At 67.3% G+C, this 16,521-nt stretch overlaps 3 protein-coding genes across 4 annotated transcripts; 2 read left to right on the top strand and 1 right to left on the bottom strand.

The window, feature by feature from the left end:
- The first annotated feature begins 5,831 nt into the window (after positions 1–5,831).
- APH1A (aph-1A gamma-secretase subunit) lies at positions 5,832–8,529 on the top strand. 2 transcript variants are annotated; one of them, XM_086478295.1, is made up of 7 exons: positions 5,832–5,944; positions 6,799–6,969; positions 7,173–7,246; positions 7,333–7,455; positions 7,574–7,701; positions 8,049–8,172; positions 8,427–8,529. In XM_086478295.1, the coding sequence occupies exons 1-7, from the start codon at positions 5,832–5,834 to the stop codon at positions 8,489–8,491; spliced, it is 798 nt and encodes a 265-aa protein (XP_086334421.1). In that variant the 3' UTR covers positions 8,492–8,529. The 2 variants fall into 2 exon arrangements, with proteins under 2 accessions (XP_086334421.1, XP_086334422.1); XM_086478296.1 differs by lacking the exon at positions 7,173–7,246 and having other exon boundaries at positions 6,935–6,969.
- Positions 8,530–9,263: 734 nt separating this feature from the next.
- On the bottom strand, positions 9,264–12,812 carry CA14 (carbonic anhydrase 14). Its single transcript, XM_086478229.1, has 11 exons — positions 12,761–12,812; positions 12,552–12,572; positions 11,528–11,707; positions 11,296–11,438; positions 10,417–10,512; positions 10,276–10,342; positions 9,991–10,148; positions 9,782–9,908; positions 9,655–9,675; positions 9,475–9,559; positions 9,264–9,345 (listed from the first exon to the last, which is right to left on the bottom strand). Exons 1-11 carry the CDS (start codon positions 12,810–12,812, stop codon positions 9,264–9,266), a joined length of 1,032 nt encoding a protein of 343 aa, XP_086334355.1.
- Positions 12,813–14,947: 2,135 nt separating this feature from the next.
- Positions 14,948–16,066, top strand: CIART (circadian associated repressor of transcription). The gene is made up of 4 exons (XM_086478228.1): positions 14,948–15,193; positions 15,406–15,481; positions 15,579–15,657; positions 15,787–16,066. Exons 1-4 carry the CDS (start codon positions 14,948–14,950, stop codon positions 16,064–16,066), a joined length of 681 nt encoding a protein of 226 aa, XP_086334354.1.
- The last annotated feature ends 455 nt before the right edge of the window (positions 16,067–16,521 follow it).

Below are 16,521 nucleotides of genomic sequence, written 5' to 3'. Positions count from 1 at the left end.
GCGATGGTGTGTTTCGGGGGCGCTCAGGTGTGGCGCCAGTGATCTGAAAAAGCGGGAGATAACCCTTCGAAAGGACGAGAGGAACCGTATTCTGAGATATTTGAGAATTCCTAGCTAGGAGGATTCACCTGGAAGCAGAACCCTTCCGGGCCAGGAGGGTTGTGGAACACGGGCCGACCTTGGGAGGAGGTGCAGACCCTGCTCTCGCCTCCCCTTTACCCACCATCCCTCCAGGCGCGTTCTCCCCATCTTCAAAATCTTTTCCCACCCTGTATTTCCATTTTGTCCACCAAAATGCCCGGAGGACGATGCTCCCACCCGCCGCCGCGGACCCGGCGGCTGCCTCCGCCCCCGCTTCGGTGGGTGCTGCCCCCGTGGGCTGTGGGCTCCGCAGTTTCCTCTCGCAGATGAGAAAACGGAAGCGAGTTTTTCAGCGGGGCGAGGGAGATTAATGGGAAACAGCTGCGCCGAGCCCAGACCAAGGAGGGGGTCGTGGGCTGCAGCGGGGGTGGGAAACCACCGGCTGCGGTGGGACGGGTGCGGGCACCCACGGGGCAACCAGCCGGGGAGAGCAGCGGCAGGCGGCGGTTTGCTCGTCCTTGGGCTGTCGGGTTTAAGCCGAGGTTTGCTGTTGGTTTTAAGCCAGTTTCTTATTGATTTTAAGCCGAGGTTTGCTATCGATTTTAAGCCACCAAGGATTCCTGTTGACTTTAAGCCAAAGATTGTTGTCGCTTTTAAGCCAAGGATTGTATTTGATTTTAAGCCCAGGATTGCAATTGATTTGAAGCCAAGGATTGCCATTCATTTTAAGCCGAGGGTTCCTGTGATTTTAGGCAGAGGATTACTATCCATTTTAAGCCCAGGATTGCCAAAGGCTGATTTTTTTTCCGACTAAGGGAGGACCCAACTGAAGAGCTCTCCAAGCCCACCCCCAAACCGCCCTGCAGCCTCCCAGGGCTGTGCGTGCGTTGCCAAAGGGGCTTTTCCCACCCCGCAGGGAGATGCTTGGCAAAGGGTTAAGCGCAGAGGAATGCTGAGCAGGCAGGAAGCAAACATCTCCAAACCCTCCCCTCGACCCACAGAAATAACATCAAAACTCAAAATCTCAACCCAAGCAGAAAATCTGACCTCGTTGGGGTGAATCCCACCGGGGCCGGAGCTGCCGGCTCGGCCGGGAGGCGCCTGGGGAGCCGTGAAGGAGTTAAAATCCTCTGGGTTTAAAGCGATGGGGAGGGAAGGGGCAAAGGAGGTTCACGAGGATGAGGATGGTGGTGGCTGTTATTAGGTGAGCGGACAAACTGCTTGGCAGGGAGCTCGGGGTCTGAACTCGAAGGGCTTTGCTGGCTTGGGGCTGGGAACGGCTCCTCGTGGTGGGATGGGATGATGTAAAACTTGGGAAAAACCTGGAAAAACCCAAGTGCGGTACCTGCAGCGTGGAGGTGCCGCTGAGGGAGGTGGATAAAACGTGCTGGAAGGTGGTACGAGGGGGATACACACCCTGGGCGCCCAACGGCTGCTCCTGCCTGGCCGGGAGCGCAGCGGAGCCGCCTTGGGCGTCCCCGTCCCGCACCCGGAGCTGCGAGGGACGGCCCGTGGGCGCTGGGGGTACGCGAGCGTGTGTTTCGAGCCGTATTCCTGGCCGGAAAACAAAAACGCTCTGGTTTTGTCCAGTTTTTCTCCTTTTACGTTTGTCCTTACTCACTTTTCATGCCTCGCGAGAGCAAAACCGTTGCCCAAAGAGCGGCCAAAAAAAGCAGCCGAACCAGCGTCTTTCCCATCTCCGAATCCCGTGCTCCCTTCCCAAAACCTAATCCCTTATTTTGCGCAACCTCTGTACTTTTGTGCCTTTTTTTTTTTTTTTTTTTTTTCCCCCTAAAGTTTACATGCTGAAATCAAACCATAAAAGGTCCCGCAGCGAGGGAGCAGCGTGGGAGCGACGCCTTTCACGTGGGAAAACTCAACGGGCGAGCCAACCGAAAAATGGCTTTTCCAGCAAGCGGTGGCGAAGGCGGCTCCTGCGCCTCCCGATGCCGAGGATGCTGCGTCCCGGGGGTGCTCGGAGCATCCCGGGGCGGTGAAGCCCGGCAGGCTGCGGTCCGGGGGGGGGGTTGCCTGGTTTTATGTTGAGGTGCGAATGAGATCACCGCCGCCGCCGGCTCACGTTTCCCTCGTCTCTCTCTCATTTCCCGGCTTTAATAGGCGGAAGCGAAACTCGAAGGGAAATTTAAAAAATGCAGCCGGTAAATAAGAGTTTTCTCTTAACAATGCCTCGTGCCCGAGGAGATGACATTAGCAGGATTCCTGCGGAAGTCGCTGGAGGGGGAATTGTTTGGTGTTTTCACCCCGGGAGACGATGAGATGGGTGAAGGAAACCCAAAAATCCCCGTGGCACCGGCTTCCAGCCCTCCCCGAGGTGCCGCCCGAGAGGCAGGTGGGCCGAGGAGCCCGTCCCGCGGCAGCCCCGCGAGGAGCGGAGGGGCTTTTCTCCCGAACAGGCTGTTCTCGCCGTCCGGTGCGCGGGTTCTCTGCTCTAAATAAAGTTTTCCTGCCCTTTCGTAAACAGCGGCTGCTCGGGCTGGCTGCTGCGAGCCAGGGCGTGCGGCTCCGCCAGAGCGACCGGGAAGTGACGATGGGGCGCTGGGAAATAAAGGGGAAAATGCGCTTTGGGACAGTAATTCTGAAATAAAATAGATAATGTAAAATAAAGTCAAAGTAAAGTAAAATGAAATAAAATAAATAAAGTAAATTAACTAAGTAGTGTAAAATAAAGTAAATAATGTAAAATAAAGTAAAATAAATGATGTAAAGTAAAAGAACTAAATAATGTAAAACAAAATGACTAAAATAAAATAACATAAAATAAAATAATGTAGAATAAAATCAAGTATGTCAAACAAATTAAAACGAGCCCCTACTCCTGGTTTTCCCAGCCGGCGCCCGCTGCGCACCGGGGCGGCAGCTTGCTCTTCCTCTGGGCATCATCCCCGCCCGCAGCTCCGGGCGCGGATGGGACACGAGGGATGTTTCCCCCTCGAGCCCTCCCGCCGCCGGCTTTAGGCCGAGCCGGGCGCTGCGGCCGGTCCTCGCCGCGGGGGGTGATGCTGGGGGGGCCCGTCCCACCGTCGCGGCGCTGAGACGTCTGTTTTCCAAGCGTCGTTTTTTAGTTTTTCCTCCCTTGATTACACCCAGCTCAGCTGCCTGAGCCCCTGGGCGATGGGGGGGGTCCCTCCCTCCCAAACACCCCTCTGGCCGCAGCACCCACCGAGCGGGGGGTCCTGGCTGCACCCCCAGACGCCACCGACTCCGGGCGTATTCCCGGGGCGTCTCCGGCGAACGGGGAGCGCCCCCGGAGCAGGGGGGGGAGGCGTGTGGCGTGTGGTCGCTCCTCAGGGCGTTTTGCCGCCCCGTGAGCCGAATGAGGAGAGAAGGGGCTGGGAGAGGGGTTGGCGTCGTCTCGGATGTGCAAAAGCCTTTTTTCCCTGTTTGTCGGCGATTTCTGATGGCTGCTCTACAGGTACCGCAGGGAACAACGTGGGAGAAACCCAAAACCTCCGTTGCTTACCCAGGAATGAGGAATTTTATTATTTTTATGCGATCTCTCATTGCTGTTGAGCATCCCCTCCCTCCCGCTGATGCTTACAGCCTTCCTCCTCTTCCACCTCCGTCTCCTCCTCCAAGCCAAGCAGAGAAACGCAGCAGGTAAAAACCCCCAAGGTTATTTCCCACCCAGCCCCGCTGCCCTGGAAGGGGGAAAACCAGGATCGTGGAGGTGCTGGAGATGCTCCGGCCGCCCAAATCGGCCACACGGTCCCGGACCGTGTGGCCGCAGCACGGGACGGCGGTGACACCGCGCCGGTTGGTCCCGTCCCACCTCCCCCCCGGCACTCGGCAGCTCCCCCGGGGGGGGGGGTGGGGTTTGTTCCGGGGCGCTTGTGGGCTGGTGAACCCCTGAAATCAGCTTTTCCGGCGGTTTGTGTGCGATACCGCCTCCGGGCAGCTGTGAAATGCGCTCTCAGGGTTAAAAAAGAACAACAAAAATTCTGCTAAAAACCTTCCCCAAGAGGCCAGAAGGGACCCGAAGGGAATTTTCCCAGGGCTGGTGCTCGAATCCTATTGGGAAAGGTCCCGCCGACAAAACCCCTCCCGGCTTTTGCAAAGCTCCTCCAAGTGCACGAACTCTTCCTGGGGCAAATTTGCAAGCGATCGCTGGAGGTTTGCGAGCTGCGGCCGACAAGGGGTCGTGCTCACCCACCTCCCATCCCGCAGGCTCTTGCAATTTTCCCTTTTCTCTTGGTTTTTAACTCATTTGGGGACGGCGGTTTCGGCAGAGCGGGGCAGGGGTGTTTCAGTGCCTCACCAGTGCGGATACGACTGCAAGAGAAGGCAAGAACTGGTGTTATTAAACCTTATTTGGCGTTTGAGGAGGTGTGGAGCGATGAAAACAAAAATACTTTGGGTTTTTTTAGCTCAATGTCATTAGGTGACTTCGGGGACCGGTGCCAAAGGCGGCCCTCAGACTCGGAAAATGGAATATTTTGTGTCTAACCCAGCCTTGAACCCAATCTCGATGGTTTTTGAAGCAGCTGGGCTGCGTCTGAGCTGCTCCTGCTGGGCAAAGGGCTGGGAGTCAGGCTGGGAAGCTGCGGTGCTCCCCCAAAGAGGGTTTTTCTGGGGTGGGGGACACACACCCAACACCTGGGTGTTCCCCGCTCGTGCCACTGCAGCCGGACCGAAGCGTGAGCTGGTGCCTGGACGAGGTTTACCCTCGGCTTTCGGGTGACCCGGGGAGCCACCGGCGCTTTGGGGGATGCTCCAGAGGAGCCCGGGGATGCGGCAGCGGCGGTTGCACCACCCGCACCAGCCAAAGGGGAATTTTCTCGCCAGGCTCGTGTTTTTTTTCCCCCGCAGTGAAACTCGGGAAGGAGTTTTGGATCCGAAGGTGTTGAGTTTTGACCAGAGCAGCGTTACGACGCTAGAAATAAATGAATTTGTTTCACAGTGGGGTTGAGGAAGTGGTTTCACGTCCCGGGTGGGCGGTTGGGGGAGGTGAGGAGAGAAACGGGGCGAAGGGGCGGCGACGGGGGTGCCGGGACAGGGGGGTGGCAGAGCAGGAGAAGGGGGGTTAACAGAGGGAGCTGGGTGGGGGTGCTGGTGCCCCGAGGGGACCCCCAGGCCCCCCCAGCCTGGACAGTGCCACTGCTGGCCCCAGAAATGCCCCCCAATACTCTCTGCCCCCCCAACTGCCCCCTCAGCCCCCCCCAATGCTCTCTGACCCCCCAACTGCCTCCACTGTCCCCTCAGCCCCTCAACTGCCCCCTCAGCCCCCCAAAACACTCTGACCTCTCAACCACCCCCTCAGCCCCCCTCAATACTCTCTGCCCCCCCAAAGGCCCCCTCAGCCCCCCAACTGCCCCCTCAGCCCCCCCCAACACTCTATGACACCCCAATCGCCCCCTCAGCCCCCCAATGCTCTTTGACCTCCCCAAACAGCCCCCTCAGCCCCCCCCAACACTCTATGACCTCCCAACTGCCCCCTCAGCCCCCCCCAACACTCTATGACACCCCAACCACCCCCTCAGCCCCCCAATGCTCTTTGACCTCCCCAAAGAGCCCCCTCAGCCCCCCCAACACTCTATGACCCCCCCACCGCCCCCTCAGCCCCCCCAACGCTCTCTGCCCCCCCCCATGTACCCCAGAACCGCCCCCCCCAGCCCCGCAGCGCGGCGCGGCCTCCCGCCGCCAGGGGTCGCCGTCCCCGTCCCCCCCCCCGGACTACAGCTCCCGGCGTGCCCCGCGCGGCCCCGCCCCGCCCGGCCCCGCCCCCCGCCGCCATGGGGGCCGCCGTCTTCTTCGGCTGCGCCGGGATCGCCTTCGGGCCGGCGCTCGCCCTCGTCCTCCTGACGGTGGCGGCGGAGCCGCTGCGGGTCATCGTGCTGGTGGCGGGGTGAGCCCGGGGGGGGGGGCCCTTGGCGGGGGCTGGGGGGCATTGGCGGGGGCTGGGGGGCATTGGCGGGCCTTTGGGGGGGCGTTAGGGCAGGCCTGGGGGGGGGCCTGTGGCGCCGGGGGGGCGGCTGTGGGGCTGAGGGGGCCGTTCTGGGGCACTTGGGGGGCGGTGAGAGAGCATTGAGGGGGCGTTTGGGGGGCTCAGGGGGCAATTGGGGGGGGGGTCAGAGAGCGTTGAGGGGGCTGTGGGGCAGTTGGGGGGGGCTGAGGGGGTGGTTGGGGGGGTCAGATAGCGCTGAGGGGGTGGTTGGGGGGCCAGAGAGCATTGAGGGGGCAGTTGGGGTGTCAGAGAGCATCGAGGGGGGCTGAGGGTTGTTCGGGGGGGCTGTTCTGGGGGGGAGCGGCTCTGAGGATGCATTGGGGGGCGCTGTGGGGGCAGCTCTGGGGCAATTGGGGGATCAGAGAGCACTGAGGGGGCAGTTTGGGGGTTCAGAGAGCATTGGGGGGCGCTGAGGGGGCAGCTGGGGGGTCAGAGAGAGGAGCGTCTCGGAGCCAGCTGCGTCCCACCTGCCTTCCCGCGGGCGGGCCCCCCTTTACCCTCCGAGGGGCGACGCGCTGAGCGCCCCCCCGACCCCGTCACGGGGCGGCAGCTTGGCTCCCGGCAGGTCGTTGTGGCCCCGAGCAGAGAAAGGAGGATTTTTGGCTCCTGAATCCGTTTGTTTTTCAGCCACACGTGCCCTTCACGTGCCCTCCCCGTGTGCCGGTGCCCGGGCGGCCCGTGAACGCGCGCCCTAGAGCTCGGCCCGTGTTGGCGGCGCGACGCCGAGCTCCGTGGGGGCGTTTTTATCTCCCCAGGGCGTTTTTCTGGCTGGTGTCGCTGCTCCTGGCATCCCTCATCTGGTTCGTTTCCGTCCGCCTCAGCGACCGGGAGGACGCCAAGCTGCAGTACGGCCTCCTCGTCTTCGGCGCCGCCGTCTCCGTCCTGCTGCAGGAGCTTTTCCGCTTCGCCTACTTCAAGCTGCTCAAGTAAGAGCCCTCCCCGGGCGACCGGGCGGCTTGTCCTGGCGGCCCCTCGCCGGGGAACCCCGCAAGGTTCCTCCCCGCTGGACCCCGGCAGGAGCCGTTCCTCCTCGCCCCGGCCTCGTTTCTCGCCGTCCCTTCCCCTCCCCTGCGGGACGAGGTCCCCGTCCCAAACCGCTCACGCTTTCTCCCCCCGCCGCCGTGGGCAGGAAGGCGGATGAAGGCCTGGCGACCATCAGCGAGGACGGCCGGTCCCCCATCTCCCTCCGGCAGATGGCTTACGGTGAGCGGGGCTGCCTCCCCGCGCCGGGGTGGGGGGCGGCACGGCCGCGGGTGCCCTCGGCTGACTCCCCCCCCCTCCCCCCGCAGTCTCGGGCCTGTCCTTCGGCATCATCAGCGGCGTCTTCTCCGTCATTAACATCCTGGCGGACGCCATCGGGCCGGGCATCGTCGGGATCCACGGGGATTCGCCCTATTACTTCATCACGTCCGGTGAGGCTCGGGGCCGGGGTGGGGGCCTGAGCCCTTCACCGAGGTGGGGAGGAGGAGGAGGAGGAGGAGGAAGGCGGTGGTGGAGGCTGAGGGGGTCTGTGTCGCTCTGTCCCCTCAGCGTTCCTCACCATGGCCCTCGTCTTGCTCCACACCTTCTGGGGGGTGATTTTCTTCGACGCCTGCGAAAGACGCCGCTACTGGTGCCTGGGGCTGGTGGTGGCCAGTCACCTCCTCACCTCGGGGCTGGTGAGTGGGGGGAGCCGGAGCCGAGCGGCCCCGCGCCGCGAGCTGTCCCCAGAGCGGCCGTGGTTGTCGCCGGCGCGGGGAGGGGGACGCGGGGGCGCCCGCTGCTGCCTCAGGCTCCCTAAATCCCTGCCCCTGAGATGGGGGGGCGAGTCACGGCCCTCTTGGGGCGCCTTGGGGGGGCTTCATGGGGGATTCGCCGCAAAGCTCACGGTGGGACTCGGCAGGAGGTTAAGCCGGGCATACCGGAGCCCTGCTCTGCTTGGAGGCTCCCTGTTCCCCCCCGGGGCTGTTTGGGGGGGCTGGGGGCAGGCGGCAACGTCCCTAACGGGGCTCTCTCGGTCCCCCAGACGTTCCTGAACCCCTGGTACGAGGCCAGCCTGGTCCCCATCTTCATCATCACCCTCTGCACGGGCCTCTGGGCCTTCTTCACCGCCGGGGGCTCCTTCCACAACATCCTCAAGTGCCTCTCCTGTAAGGGGGGGCCCGGGCAGGGAGGGGGGTGTGACGGGGAGGGGGCTTTTCGGGGGGGGGTGTTGGACGTGAGCGTGGGGGGACCCGGAGCTGCTGGGCCAGCGGAGGACGGGTCTTGCCTGGAACCTTCTCCCTTTCCTTGAACGGGAGCCGCGTCTCCCGGCTCACGGGAGGGTCTGGGACCCCAAAAGGAGGTTCTCGGACCCCAACAACCCGGCCCTGCTCACCCCCTCCCTCCTTTCGGCCCCCCCCAGGGAAGCAGGAGGACGACAGCAGAGTGATGATGTACTCCGCGCTCCAGGTGCCTTTCGAGGACTGAGCGGCCGCCGCCGCCGCACCCAAGTGCCCTCTGCTCGGCTGCCGCCCGCCCGCCCGAGCCCCGGCCCCTCTCCGGGCGCAGAGGCGGCTCCGTGCCCCAGCCCCCTCCGGAGGGGATTGGTTTTTTTTGGGGGGGGTGGTGCTGTGTCCAACCAGGCGCCCCTTTAACGACTTCCATGAGACTTTTTCCCCCCCCCCCCCCCGTGCAGGGGGGCTGGGCGCCCTGTGCTGCGGCTGGGCTTGGGGGGCTCAGGGCAGGACCCCCCTCCCCTCGCCTTCCCCCCCCCCGGGGGGAGGGGGGAGCCCTGTGCTCGGTGCTGCTCCCCTCCGCGGTGGGGTGATGCTCTCTGGGGTCGGGGGGAGTGGGGATGGGGGGGTGCTGTGCCCCACTCCCCCCCCCCTTTCTGCCCCCTGCTGGGTCTGGTCTGGGGGATACCCGTTACCCTGCTGGGCAGCTGGGGGGGGATAAATTATTTTTTTGACTCAGAGTAAAAACCCTTTTAATAGAGCGACGGGTACCAGGGCACGGCGGTGACTTCTGTGCTGGGGACGGGGGGAGGGGGGGGGCAGAGGGGTCGGTCCCCCCCGTCTCGTTCTGCTCCCAGCTCCTCTCCCCAGCAAAGAGCCGCCAGCGCCGTGGGGTGGGGAAGGGGCTTTATTTCCAGTGGGGCCGGGGCAGGAGCTGCTGCTGCTGTGGGGCTGAGCCCCAGCCGGCTCCTCTGGGGTGGGCAGAGGGTTGGGGGGCGGCGGGGGGGTCCCTCCCGGCCCGGGGTTCAAGGGCGGGGGCCGTCGTCGGAGGGGGTGCGGCGGGAAGAGGCTTTGAACACGACGTCCTGCTCCTGCGCCCTCCTCGCTCTGCCCCGCGCGGGGGGGAGAAGGGCCGAGGTGAGAGGCACCCTCCCCTGGGTGGGGGAGGGGGGAGCCAGACCCTCTGATTTGGGGGTGCGGGGTCCCTCCTTGGGGCGGGGGGTGGGGGGCTCTCACCGCATCCTCTTGGCCACGAAGTGGACGCCGAGGAAGAGGCCGAGGAAGGCGGCGACGGCGCCGAAGATGATGGCGACGACTTCGCCTGCGTGAGGCCACAAAGGGCGAGGGGTGGGGGCGAGGGGTGACCCCCCCCCCCCCCACATCCAGCCTTCTCCCCCTCCCCCAGCCGGGCCGTACCTGTCGAAAACCCCTCGGGCCCTGCAAGAGAAAAGCCGGGGGGGGGGGGGGGGGGGCTCAGCGCCGCAGTCTCACACCCGGCTGGGGCTGCGGGAGCCGTTTTGGGGGGGCGGGGGGTGGCTCTCACCCCTGGGGAAGGACGCCAGCACCGGGCGCTGGTTGAGCTCCTGCGGGACCCGAAAATTATCCACCAGGCGCTGGGGCTGGGGGTCGGCCGCCGCCGTGGCGTAAAGGGTCCCCTGGAGCTGCTCCAGCTGAAACGGGGCAGGGAGGGGGAACATTGGGGCTGCCCCCCCTGCCTGAAACCGGGGGGTTTCACCCCAAAACCCTGTCTACCTGGGCCAGGCTGATGCGGACGGGCTGCTGGAAGAGGGTCCAGAGGACGCCCTGGAAGCAGGGGGGGGTGGTGAGGGACCCGTTGTAGCGGTAGTAGAGGTCGAGGCGTGGGGGGAGCAGGTCCTGCACGCTGAAGGAGGGGACGGCCGTCGTCTGCCCTGGGGGGGGGGGGGAACAGTTGGGGGGCGCAGAGGGGGAGTTTGGGGTTCCCCCCGACCCGCCGTCACGTGTTTTCCCCCGCTATCTGCCCTGCGCTGCCCCCTCGCTCGCACGCCCTTCGCTCACCTGCGTAGCGGATGCTCCCGAGGTGGCTCAGGATGTTGTCGTAGGCGGGGTGGGGGTCAGCGCCCACCTGGGGGGAGCGAGGCGGTGGTTGGGGAAGGGTTGGGGGGTGGGGTGGGGGGTGTGTTTTGGGGGTCCGCGTACCTCCAGGAGGACGCCGAGGACGGCCAACCCGCCGGCGTGGTGCTGCGCCTCGCTGGCGTTGGCGTAACGCTCCGCGTCGTAGTGCACCACGTGCATCTGGGGGCAGAGGGGCTCGGGGGGGGGGGGGCGGAGCAGGGACCCCCCCCCCCCCACCAACCCACGACCCCCGGGCTGGTGTCCCCCGCTCGCCCCCTTTCCCGTGCCCGCTTCCCAGACCTGATCCCGCACCGCTGCCTGCGCCCATTCCGGCACCTTCCGCGGCGTCCGGACCCGCTGCCCGCGTCCGTCCCTGGTCCTGTCACCCAGTTCCTGCCCCCAGACCCTTTCCTGCACCATTCCGGTGCTGTTTCCTACCCCCATCCTGCCCCCAGACCCAATTCCCACCCCCATTTCCCTGCTGCCTTCCTCTGCCTGGACCCGTTCTCTGCACCACGACCTTCTTCCCATTCCCTGCGCCCAATTCCTGCACCCAGAGCTCTCCCTGCACCCATTCCTGTGCCTGTCCCCCTGCTCAGATCCCTTCCTGCACCCATTTCCCACCCCCAGACCCATTTCCCTGCCCGTTTCCTGTGCCTGCACCTATTTCCCATTCCCGGCAGCCAATTCCTGCTGCCATACCCATTCCCATGCTGGTTCCCGCACCCAGCCACCTTCCTGCACCCATTTCCCACCCCATTCCCGTGCCACTTCCCACCCCCAGACCCATTTCCCACCCCATTCCCATGCCATTTCCACCCAGCCCCATTTCCCACCCCATTCCCATGCCATTTCCCACCCCATTCCCATGCCATTTCCACCCCAGCACCGTTTCCCACCCCCAGCCCCATTCCCAGGCCAGAGCCCCTTTTGGGACCCCCACCCTCGGGGGCCACCCCGTACCTCCGCGGGGGCACGGTGACCATCGAGGAGATGCTCGGCCCCGCCGGTGCTGCCGGGGCGGCCCCAGTGGAAGTGGAGCTGAGCGGCGGCGAAGCTGCGGGGCAGCCCCTGGAGCCGCAGGGATGGCGGCAGCGCCAGCACCGCTGCAGGGGGGGGACACATCGGGGGAGGGGGGGGGTCTTCACGGTGCTGCGACCCCTGGGGACTCCCCCACCCAGACCCCCCCGCTCACCGGTGTGGCCGTTGTTGGCGAGGGTGAAGGCCGCGGCGCCGGGGCGGTGGTAGCCCACGGGGCGGACGGGCGGCAGCGAGGGGTCCGGCTGCGCCCCCCGGGTCCGGACGTCGATGGGCGACTGGGCTTTGCCCCCACAAGCCGGGTGCCCCTCGGGCCAGTGCTGCTGCCCATGGGGGCCTGGGGGGGCCCAGGCACGCGGGTGGGCCCCCACCCCCTCTTTGCGGACGCCGCTTTACCCAGCGCAGCCCCGTGACCCAAAACGCCCTCGTTTTCTCCCCAAAACGAGGACGCGGGTGACATTCCCAACGTGCTCGTTAATCTTCTGGGGACATTTTTTGTTTTCCGGCTGGGGGAGCGGGGACAAAGCTGACCCCGCGGGAGGGGGGTGTGGGGGGACCCGTGGGGTCCTCGTGGGCCTGGCGGGATGGGGCTTAGCCGGGATTTGGCCGGGGCCGGATCCTAATTGGATTTGGCAGCCGGAGCCTTACGTAAAGGGGCACAATGGGACCATTGGAGCGCGAGGGGCACCCGGGCGTCCGGGGGGCGGTGGGGGTGGGGGGCTGCACCCATCCAACACCCACCCCCCCCCCCCATCTCAGGGGACCCAGGTGTCTGGAGGGGGGCGGGTGTGGTACGGGGGTTGTCACCCATTCGTGTCCCTCCCGTCTGGGGGGGGACCCAGGTGTCTGGGTGGGGGTCACAGGGGGCTGTCACCCATCCAACCCCCCCTCCCATTTGGGGGCCCTAGCATATGGGGGGGTTTGGGGGGGCTGTCACCCATCCAACCCCCCCTCCCAGTTGGGGGCCCTGGCATATGGGGGGGTTTGGGGGGGCTGTCACCCATCCAACCCCCCTCCCATTTGGGGGCCCTGGCATGTGGGGAGGGGTCTGGGGGGGCTGTCACCCATCGACCCCTTTCCCTTCTGGGGGGACCTGAGTGATGCCCCTCGGTTCTGGGGTGCGTGGGGTGGTGGATTCAGGGTGGGGGGGGGTCCCTGGTTTGGGTGGGGGCCCCACTCACCCTCGTATGCCCAGTGGGGACCTGTGGGGGGGATCAGAGGTATTGGAGGTTGGGGAGGGTCCCGGGGGGGCCAGGGCTCAAGTGGGCCCCCCCGACCCTTCCCCAGGGGACCCCGTGGGTGCTGGTGGCTGCACCCCAAAGCGGGTCCCACTCCTGGGGAAGCCGGGAATTGGGGTGAAGGACTCGGGGGGGAGGTAGGGGGCACTCACCGGCGGGCAGGGCGGGGGCCAGGCCCCCCAGCAGCAGCAGGGTGCGCAGCATGGCGGGGGGCTGGGGGGGCCGGGTGCCGCCGGCCCGGCCTTAAATACCCACCCGGGACGGGCCCCCCCGGGGGGACGGGGAGGGATGGAGGGGCCATGGCCGGGGCGTGGGGGAGGGGGGGTTATGGGGGCTGTGGGCCCCGAGGGGGGGGGCGGATGGTGGGGCTGGGAGCTGGGAGGGGCCTTGGGGGGGGCTGGGGGGGGTGGGGGGTCTGGACCTTGCGGGAGGGCTGAGGGTCTTGGGGGGCTGGGTCTTGGGGGGGCTCTGGGCCTGGGGGGGCTTGGGGGTCTGGGGGGGCTGTGGGACTTGGGAGGGGATTGGGGGGGCTGGGCCTTGGGGGCGCTGTGGGGCTTTTGGGGGGGCTGGGGGGTGCTGGGGGGTCTCAGGGAGGGGCTGGGCCTTGGGGGGGGCTGCGGGGCCGGGGGCTACGGGTGGGCTCTGGGGCGGGGGCGGAGCCTGCACGAGCTCCCCCTCCCCCCGCCCCCTTCGCCAGCCCCGCCCCCTTCGCCAGCCCCGCCCCCTTCGCTCCCTCCCACCGTGGCGGCCGTCGGAGGGGGGGGGGTAGGAGGGGGGCGGGGCCGCGGACGCGCGCGCGCGCCCTGGACAGCTCCCGCCCGGCGCGCGCTGCCGCGCGCGCACGCTGCCGTCCACCCAACCGCGCGCCCCGCCCCCGCGCGCCCCGCCCCCACGTGGGGTCTCACGCGCCTGCCCTCCGCTATTATGTAACGGCGCCGAAGCGAGGCCGCCCCGCATTGGCCGAGGCGGCTGTGACGCCCGACCGACGCTGACGCCCATTGGCGGCTGGCGGCGGGGAGAGGCGGGGCCGGCCGGGGGCGGGAGCGGAGGAGAGAGGGGGGTGGGCCTCCTCGTGCCTCCGCTGCGCGGCGGGGGCGTGGCCCGGGACCCCCCAGCGCGGAGCCCCGTGACCCGCCGCGGCCCCCGGTCCCCTCCGCCGCCCGCCAGGGGGCGCTGCCCCGCGCCGCGTCCCCCGTGTCGCCACATGGAGGGGGCGTGGCCTCGGCCCCACCCTCCCCGTCCAATCAGCGCAAGGCGGCCTCCGCATTGGGCAGAGCCGGCGGCGGCGCGAGCCAACGGGGTTGAAAGGGCGGGGCGGGACGCGGCGGCTCCACCCGCTGCCGGGGAGCGGTGACCAATGGGAAAGCGGCGGGGGCGGGGCCCAGCGGGAGGCACGTGCGGCCGCGCACGTGTCCGCGTGGGGCCGCCGCAGCCGGGGCGGAACCGGCGCCGGCGCCGGGACGGGGACACCGGGACGGGGACAGCGAGACCGGGACCGGGACCGAGACAGCGGCAGAACCGCAGCTGCAGCCGGGAGCAGGTGGGACCCGGGGGGGCCGGGTCCGGGGGGGGTGTCCCGGGGCCGGGGAGTCCCGGTCCTGGGGCTCGGGGGGGGGTCCTGGTGCCAGGGGGGGCTCCCCGGTGCCTGGGAGTCGCGGTGCTGGAGCTGGGGGGGGGGGGTCTCAGTGCCGAGAAGTCCCGGTGATAGGGCTGGGGAGGGGGTCCCGGTGCCAGGCAGGGGTCTCGGTGCCTGGGACTCCCGGTCCTGGGGCTGGGGGGCTGGGGGGGAGCTGGTTTGGGGGGGCCTCGGTCGTGGGGGCGGGGCGTGGGACCAGATTGAGGGGGGCCGGGCCTGGCTATGGGGGTGCTGGGGCCAGTTGGGGGGTCCTGGTGCTGTGGAGGGGGGGAAGGGGGGTGGTTCGGGGGGGGGTACGTGTCCCAGGCGCTGGTTGAGGGGGTTTCTGGGGGATGAGGGGTCCCCACCTTGGGCGGGGGGAGCCTTGGTCCTGGGTGGGGGGGTCTTGGGGCCAGTTGCGGTGGGAGGATCCTGGTCCTGGTCATGGGGGTGGCAGTGCTGGGGGTGGGGGGTCCCAGTGCCAGGTGGGTTCCTGCACCCCCACCCCGTGCTGGGAGGTGCCCCTGGGGGGGGGGGGGGGTGTTGCAAACACCCCCGTGAGGCAACGCAGCGGTTTCTCTATTTTCCATTTTTGCCCAATTTCCCCCCGTTTTCCCTCTTTTTTCCTCCCTACCCCCAGGCAGCCTCAGTCGAGCAGCACCGCAGGAGCTGAACCCAGGGAGAGGCTGTTCTGGGGGGGCCCCCCCCCGCCCCCCCCCCCACCATGGAGCCCCGCGCCTGCTCCTGTGGCTCCCCCGCCTCCAGCCCGGGGGGCCCCTCCGACAGCGAGGCCGAAGCGAGCAGAGCCCCCCTGGGTCCCCCCAAACCTGAGCGAAGCCGCAAGCGGCCGGGGGGGTCGGACCGAGCACCCCCTGAATTACCCCCGTCACCCCGCGGGGGGAAGCGGCCCCGGAAAGGGGATGGGGGAGACACCCCTCCCAGCGATGGTGATCGCCTCTTTGCCCAAAAAGTGAGTATTTAGCAGTAAAACAAAGGAGCGGCCCTAAACCTGGCGGGTGGGGCAGCACTTGGCCCCCCCAGTTTTATCTCTGCCCAGCTCTGCCTCAGTTTCCCCACCTGTTTAAGGTGGGGAAGGGGGGATAAGCAGGGTTGGGGGGACACACGACGCCCCCTCTCCATCTGGATCGGGCCCAGCCACCATCCTCCTCCTCTTCCTCGCAGTGCCAGGAGCTGCAGGGCTTCATCCGGCCGCTGGCGGAGCTGCTGGAGGGGCTGAAGCGGGGGCGATACGACAGAGGTGGGTGCACCCCCCTCTTCTCCCCCCCTCCCTTCCCAGCTCCCCCCCCCCCCCCCCCCCCCCCAAGGAGGATTCACAGATTTTTGGGGTTCCCCAGGGCTGAGCAGCTTCCAGCAGAGCGTGGCCATGGACCGGATCCAGCGGATCATCGGGGTCCTACAGAAACCTGAAATGGGGTGAGTGTCCCCCCAAGAACCCCCCTGGGGGGGGGGAGGGGCGAGGGAGCAAAGGGACACCATGGGGTGCTCCCCCCTCCACTCCCCAGCAGTGGGGTGACGGGTTGTTCTCTGCCCCCCCCCTCCCAGTGCCCGGTACCTGGGGACGCTGCTGCAGGTCGAGGGGATGCTGAGGGTCTGGTTCCCCCACGTCGCCCCCAAACCCGCCCAGGATCCGGCCCCCGCCTCCGCCCTCCTCCGCCGCCGCCCCCCCGCCGGCCCCCCCGGGGCCCCCCGCTGCCGCCGCCTGCCCGAGGACACCCCAGCATCCATCCATCCCGTGGGGACATCGCGGCGGGGGGGACACCCCAGGTGCCGCCGTCCTGCCCAGACTGGGACCCCCGCGTCCCCCCCGGTGCCGGATGCATGACCCACCCCCCCCAGCTGGGGCGGGGTCTCTCCTGGATTTCTTGGGTTTTGCCTTTTTTGACTTTTTTTTTTAAAAAAAAAAAAAAGAAAAATTGTGGACAGCGAGACCTGCAGGCGGGCGGGCGGGGCCGTCCCATGGGGGGACCCCGAAACACCCCCCCCCGCCCCAGGAAGCCCCAAAACCCCCGGGGGGGGCACGTGCCTTCGCCAGAGCGGAGCCTCCTCCCCAGAGGGGGGGTCGTGCCTTGGTGCACTGGGGGGGGACACACACACCACGGGGCAGGGGGCTGGCCCCCCCACTGGGCTTGTGCCTTCCCCCCCCCGTGTGGCGTTTTGGGGGGGGGGGGGGGGGCAGGGTGGTGTATGTCACACACACACCCCACCCCCCCGTCATGTGGGGCTGCCCCACGGCTTGGCCCTGCTGGGAGCAATAAACGCCGCGGGAGTGGCTGGGGC

The sequence above is a fragment of the Leptosomus discolor genome, chromosome 26, assembly GCF_034619465.1.
Source record: "Leptosomus discolor isolate bLepDis1 chromosome 26, bLepDis1.hap2, whole genome shotgun sequence".
Classification (NCBI taxonomy): domain Eukaryota; kingdom Metazoa; phylum Chordata; class Aves; order Leptosomiformes; family Leptosomidae; genus Leptosomus; species Leptosomus discolor.
This window is presented reverse-complemented; position numbering and strand designations above follow the sequence as displayed.

Bases quoted from the DNA above. Each gene is read 5' to 3' on its own strand.
- APH1A (XM_086478295.1), top strand. From the start codon at position 5,832: ATGGGGGCCGCCGTCTTCTTCGGCTGCGCCGGGATCGCCTTCGGGCCG. The intron at 5,945-6,798 runs GTGAGCCCGGGG...TTATCTCCCCAG, and splicing joins GTCATCGTGCTGGTGGCGGG to GGCGTTTTTCTGGCTGGTGT. The intron at 7,247-7,332 runs GTGAGCGGGGCT...CTCCCCCCGCAG, and splicing joins CCTCCGGCAGATGGCTTACG to TCTCGGGCCTGTCCTTCGGC.
- CIART (XM_086478228.1), top strand. From the start codon at position 14,948: ATGGAGCCCCGCGCCTGCTCCTGTGGCTCCCCCGCCTCCAGCCCGGGG. The intron at 15,194-15,405 runs GTGAGTATTTAG...TCTTCCTCGCAG, and splicing joins ATCGCCTCTTTGCCCAAAAA to TGCCAGGAGCTGCAGGGCTT. The intron at 15,482-15,578 runs GTGGGTGCACCC...GGGGTTCCCCAG, and splicing joins GCGGGGGCGATACGACAGAG to GGCTGAGCAGCTTCCAGCAG.
- CA14 (XM_086478229.1), bottom strand. From the start codon at position 12,812: ATGCTGCGCACCCTGCTGCTGCTGGGGGGCCTGGCCCCCGCCCTGCCC. The intron at 11,439-11,527 runs GTGAGCGGGGGG...CCCCCCCTGCAG, and splicing joins CGCCAACAACGGCCACACCG to CGGTGCTGGCGCTGCCGCCA. The intron at 10,149-10,275 runs GTGAGCGAAGGG...CCCCCCCCCCAG, and splicing joins CGGGAGCATCCGCTACGCAG to GGCAGACGACGGCCGTCCCC.